Consider the following 6,630-nt stretch of genomic DNA (forward strand, 5'->3'; position numbering starts at 1 on the left):
CAGTGAGAGGCCCGCGTACCGCAAAAAAAAAAAAAAAATCTGCCTGCCAATGCAGGGGACACAGGTTCAAGCCCTGGTCTGGGAAGATCCCACACGCGCCGTGGAGCAACTAAGCCCGTGCGCCACAACTATTGAGCCTGCGCTCTAGAGCCCACAAGTCACAAATACTGAGCCCACGTGCTGCAACTACTGAAGCCTGTGGGCCTGGAGCCTGTGCTCTGTAACAAGAGAAGCCACCGCAGTGAGGAGCCTGTGCACTGCAACGAAGAGTAGCCCCCGCTTGCTGCAACTAGAGAAAGCCCACGTGCAGCAACTAAGACCCAACGCAGCCAAAAATTAATTAATTAATTAATTAATTTTTTAAAAATAGTAAAGTATGTTGTGTTCTTTTTAGAGTCCAGCTAATCAATCAGTGCATTGCTCCAACATCCTTATCTTATATAACTTTTCTAAAAAATTTTCATATTAATGGAAGGGATGGAGAAGATAATTTCCTGATGTTTGTATGAACTAATCCTTGACTCATTTAATAATGTGAAGTATAGTAAATAATAACTTATATTTCTATTATTACTAGTTTATTGTTCATGAATGAAAAATTGCCTGTGAAGTAGGTTGATTAGATTTTAAGGTTCACTCTGTTTCAACAAAGATTTTATTTTATTTTATTATTTATTTATTTATTTATTTATTTTTTGTGGTATGCGGGCCTCCCTCTGTTGTGGCCTCTCCCGTTGCGGAGCACAGGCTCCGGACGCGCAGGCTCAGCGGCCATGGCTCACGGGCCCAGCCGCTCCGCGGCATGTGGGATCCTCCCAGACCGGGGCGCGAACCCGGTTCCCCTGCATCGGCAGGCGGACGCGCATCCACTGCGCCACCAGGGAAGCCCCAATTATTATTTTTTATATACTGAAAATAAGCATTAAGTTTTTCAGAATAATGATTGTCAATACTTTTGTTTTCTAATTGACTCAAAATGTCAGAATTATTTCTTGTAACACTCATGTGAAGTAGGTAAGAATCAGTCACCTATCTTATTATAGCATAAGAAAGATGGTACCGTACTTGGCTGAGGATGGATTTTGATTCAGTAAATTTTTATTGAGCACTTACTATAGGAGGGATGCTCAGGAGAGTAGACCCTCGACCTCGACCCTGCCATTAATTAACTGAGTGATGTTGAGCCAGTCTCTTCAGTGCACTGAGCCTCAGCCTCCTCATGTCTGAAATGAGGGGCTTGGATTAGACAGAGAGACAGGTGGACAGTAGTCTTGAGACTTCTTCCAGTTCTGCCTTTCCTTTATCATTATTGATCTGTAGTATGAACAGCTCCTTGAAGGAGCTGTATAAATGGTGTAAGTGTGAGCATTTGGATAAATTTATAAAGTTACATTTTGTCCCACATTATTCAGAGAGATTGGGGACACATTTTAAAAAATATTTTCGGGGGCTTCCCTGGTGGCGCAGTGGTTGAGAGTCCGCCTGCCGATGCAGGGGACACGGGTTCGTGCCCTGGTCTGGGAAGATCCCACATGCCGCGGAGCGGCTGGACCCGTGAGCCGTGGCCGCTGAGCCTGCGCGTCCGGAGCCTGTGCTCTGCAACGGGAGAGGCCACGGCAGTGGGAGGCCCGCGTACCGCAAAAAAAAAAAAAAATTTCTAATGTAACTTGGCAACATTAAATTGGCGTCGTTTTTTTTTTTTTTTTTTTTTTTTTTTTTGCCTGTACTGCATGGCTTGTGGGATCTTAGTTCCCCGACCAGGGATCAAACCCGGGCCCCCTGCAGTGAAAGTGCAGAATCCTAACCACTGGACTGCCAGGGAATTCCGAAATTGGCATCTTTTAAAATCTGTTTATTACTAATAACTATAACCTTCCCTTCCCCCCTTTCTTCCCGGCTCAACATTGTTTTGCCGTTTGTCTCTTTAGCTTCTAATGCTTGTCTTACAGATTTGAGTTAAACCCTTTGCCATATTTTTTTATAGTTGCTTATTAGCCTGTAAAAAATATTTTGGAGCACTTTTTTAAAAAGTTTTATTGGGGTATAGTTAATTTACAATGTTGTGTTAGTTTCAGGTGTATATCCACTCTTTTTTAGATTCTTTTCCCATATAGGTCATTACAGACTTTTGGGTAGAGTTCCCTGTGCTATACAGTAGCTCCTTATTATGTTGGAGCACTTTCAGTATTTAAACTATATAGAGACTAAAGAAGGTAAACACCTAAAGTATATAACTGGATTAGTGGGGACCTGTTCAAACAATTCCCGAAATAGAACCATTCATTTCAAAAATGGGTGATTTTAGTAAATTAGAACTTTTTAATTTCACCAAGAGTGGTTGTGAGTTTAAAATGTATCTGTTTCAAGAAGTGCTTAGATAAATTAAGCTACTGATTTTTAAGATATAAGATGTGCCATGTTTTGTGCTGGTCATTTACATGATGAATTATGCGGGTGACCAAAGACTGTTTGAGGTAACATCACATAGCACATCATGCCCACCCCCCCGCCCCAGATGCCCTCTGGACCCAGTACTGTGTCCACAGACCATTCGGTCAAGTGATAGGTTATTAGCTTGGAATAACCGTAGGCCTCTTCTGATGTAGCATATTTTACGTTATGTTTAAAAGATTAAATGGGGACTTCCCTGGCAGTCCAGTGGTTAAGACTCCGTGCTTCCACTGCAGGGGGTGCGGTTCGATCCCTGGTTGGGGAACTAAGATCCCACGTGCCATGCGGTGCCTCAAAAGAAAAAAAATAAAGATTAAATGAGCTCTATATGTTCATAGATCTTTAAAACATAAATATAGGATAGTTAAAAGACACCATCATACTTACTATAGACTTGTAAGAGATTATTTTAGAATTTTACATATTCCAGAAAAGTGACTTAGAATCAATTCCTAAAACTGAATTTAATCTCATTTTCCCCATTTTAACTGAATAGATATGGTATTAGGTAGTGAAAGAGGCAAAAATGTAAAAGAGAAGAAAAATTCTGTTGCATCTTCAAAGCACATGACTGTATTCAGGAAAAGAGTTAATCTGAGTGCAGAGATTCATGGAACTGTTCATACAGAAGGCCATTGATTTTAATCTTTCCCTTAATAAATCTAGTTCATTGGCAAGAGCCCTGGTCATTGTGTTTATTCTATACTCATCAGTCATTACCTCCTTAACATTTTTTGGTTCTTTTTTATAGGAAGAGGAAAATCTGTGAGCTGTACGCCAAAGTGCTAGGATCCCAAGAAGCTTTACAAGTAAGAAATCCCCAGCTTTAATCCCTAGCAGGTTCTGCTCTGTTTGCTCTAAGTGGTAAAGCAAAGCAGATTCTGGTTTCCTGACAGTGTTATGAAGAGAAGGAATATGCTTACTGGAGGTTTAACTTCAGCAATCACAAAACACCATTAAAAGCTGCTGTCAGTGCATGCAATTTCTGATGCAGCAGTTTCCTGGGCTGTTTAAATGTTCACTGGATAACTGGCAGCCAGTTGTAATGAGAGGCAGGAGCTACAGGTATTATCTCCAGGGTGAGTGAGATCAGTTCCCAGAACAGAGGTCCTGCCCTCTTGTCAATGTCAAATGACTGCTGCAAAATAAAATCCCAGCTGTATCGTCATTTGTTGAAGACACAGTAGTATATACTTGATAAGATAGACTGAATCTGGACTCTCTGCCCAGGTCAAAGTCATACTAATTTGTTTTTCTATCTGCAGACTCAATTCACACTTCACTTAGAAATTTCAGTGCTTTCAATCCACCATTGAAAGCAATTATGAGAATGAAATTCTTTTTAAAGGCCCTACCAGATAGCTGGGGGCTCTTTCAGGGGATTATCTCTGAACTGTTCAAAGAATAAACTTGCAGAATGTGTTAGGGAAATCAGAGGAGGTTCTCTCATGTCCCTTGGGAAATATTTTTCATCTTTAATTGTTCCCGTTTTAGCAGGATTCCCATCATTCACGTTTCCAGCTGAGAGAAGGGGTTCTGAAAAAAGCCTTTTTCTTAGACACTGTGCTTTTCTTCTACCTTCTCCCTCCCACCCTTTTTTTTCGGCAGTAATGCCTTGGTAGATGGGGAAGTAAAGTCTGTTATTTAGAGAATGCGGAGATTGGAGCAGACCTTTCCAGAACCTGATTGTTGATGGGGTCCTAAAGACTTCAGAATCTGCATGGAGATGCCCTGTCTTCCAGATATTGGAATACTTCACGTCTCTCCTGGGCAAGAGGTTGAGAAAGTCAAAGTATACACGTTTTGTCAGTTGGTACCTCACAAAAGGCCATTACTTGGTACTGTCGTGTTTCCCCTTAAGTTAGAAAAACAGCGCTGCTTTTTTTTTCTTTTTGGTACAGACTATAATTTTATTTCTCACAGAACACTTAAAATCTTCATCCTCATGGATTTTAATCATCTGTAGCTATCCAACGTCTTTGAATACTTTCCTTATATTTTATTAACTTCCCACATTTAAAGTCCCTCTTTCTTGAGGTAGAGAAGATTCATCTCTCAAGATTCCTAAGCAGTGCAGATTCTAACAAGGAGACATACACATGCCTTGAATCTGTAAATGAGAGACAGGAAGAGGTAGCTGTGAGAAGGGGACTAAATATTCTAGCACACGTGGTCGCAGAGCCCAGGAGCAGTGCTGCTTTTTTTTTTTCAGTAAACGTTTTGTTAAATTAAAGCACATAAGAGCCTTTATTGTTGACTGGTGGCATTTCAGCTTTGTCTTCCCTTTGAAATTTTCTCCCCATTTAACTGCAGCCGGTGCACTATGAAGAGAAGAACTGGTGTGAAGAGCAGTACTCCGGGGGCTGCTACACTGCCTACTTCCCCCCGGGGATCATGACTCAGTACGGAAGGTACTACCCAGATACTATACCAGTTGATACAAGGCGTGAGCCAAACTTAAAAACGGAGAAGCAAAGCTCAATGGGAATTTAAAAAATAGGAATCAGCATTCTTATTTCCAATGTCCCAGATAGTTTGTATATTTCTGGATGTCCATAGGAAAAGAAGTATGTCTGTACATAGGACAGTAGCTGACAGCACATAAAATAATCGCAGAACCCTGGTGAGGATTTCAGATGTCAGTGCTACGTGTGAGAATTCTGCAAGCTGCAGTGTCCTCCAAGGGGCCTTCTTGAGCTCAACTAAACGTTTAGTCTCGCACAACTACTCTAGGGTCCTGGACACCAGTCTGCATAGAAGGACATGGGCTAAACATGTCTTGCCAGCAGAGCAGCATCAGACATTCCTCTTCACGGGGAAGCATCCTCACTCACGGGGAGTTGACATGCGTGCAAGATGGGAGAGTTCACCTTAGCTGAGAAGCCCCATGCGTCACAGGAGCCATGGTCTCTTATAACAGCCTCATAGGCAGTGTCCAGGGTCCCTGCAAGGGACATGCCCAGTTACAAGATGTACCACACTCAAGAAAGCCCAAAGTTATAGACTCTTCCCAGATATTTACAATTCATGACAGTTTTCCCATCCCAGATACAATTTACCAATGTGGGGCTGCAAGAGAGCCATTTTTACCACAAGAAGTGCTGCCTGGCAACATATATGGCATTATACCTTCATCAGGTTTCTAGAGGAACAGAACTAGAAAGTTAACTCAAGATCACGTGTGTCCACAGAGAAGGAAGAAGGGTTTGTTAACCCTTACCTTACATGAGCTTTTTGTTTGTTTTTTCTTGATTGAATTATTAAATAAGCAATGATTTTAGTTCAATTTTAGGTTTATGCCAGAATCAATCATTTTAGACTTGTGCAGTATTTCAGTGAAAGTCATCAATATCTGATGAAAGATTAAATGATTCATGGGAAAATCTACTTAGGTCTTGGGTGCTTTTTACAATTCCTTTTCCAAAGAGCAGTTAGTGTTGGCTATTTGTGTCAAATCTCAAGCTGAGAATGAATAGCCTTTGTTAGTGATAACTGTATGGATGAACTGGAGTGCTTCTGGAGTCTAGAAGATGGGATTAGGATCAGGAATAGATGAAGCTAAGGATTCCTGAGTTGGAAAAAGGCGTGACAATGGGTTGAGGTGAAGGCCTTTGGGGCGGAGGTAGCGGTTTAGGAGATTTCATGAAAGTGGCTGCAGACGTGGCAGGAGTCAAAGCTGACAAGGTAGGAGGGGACAGTTGCTCATTCAGCCCAACCTTTCCGTGGGTCTCTTCACTAGGACCTCTTCATAAGAGAAGGCCCATTTTGCTACCCTCAGGCAGTCTCTAGATAAATCCATAGAAACTAACTGTACAGAAGGTTTTTTCTTAGTTGAAGTATAGTTGATTTACAATGTTGTGTTAATTTCTGCTGTACAGCAAAGTGACTCAGTTATGCACTTATACGCATTCTTTTTTATATTCTTTTCCATTATGGTTTATCCCAGGACCTTGAATATACTGTAGTTCCCCGTGCTATACAGTAGGACCTTGTCGTCCATCCATTCTATAGGTAATAGTTTGCATCTACTAACCCCAAACTCCCAGAGGTTGTTTTGTTTTTGTTTTGTTTTTGCGGTACGCGGGCCTCTCACTGTTGTGGCCTCTCCCGTTGCGGAGCACAGGCTCCGGACGCACAGGCTCAGCGGCCATGGCTCACGGGCCCAGCCGCTCCGCGGCA

At 41.9% G+C, this 6,630-nt stretch overlaps 1 protein-coding gene across 1 annotated transcript in view; it reads left to right on the forward strand.

Moving 5' to 3' along the window:
- MAOA (monoamine oxidase A) overlaps positions 1–6,630 on the forward strand; it is a 76,462-nt gene that overhangs the window by 68,200 nt on the left and 1,632 nt on the right. The window contains exons 11-12 of the mRNA XM_007102032.4: positions 3,203–3,260; positions 4,765–4,862. Coding sequence (XP_007102094.1) covers positions 3,203–3,260; positions 4,765–4,862 — 156 coding nt within the window. The remainder of the gene's footprint in view (positions 1–3,202; positions 3,261–4,764; positions 4,863–6,630) is intronic.

The sequence above is a fragment of the Physeter macrocephalus genome, chromosome 21 (assembly GCF_002837175.3).
Source record: "Physeter macrocephalus isolate SW-GA chromosome 21, ASM283717v5, whole genome shotgun sequence".
Taxonomy (NCBI): Eukaryota; Metazoa; Chordata; class Mammalia; order Artiodactyla; family Physeteridae; genus Physeter; species Physeter macrocephalus.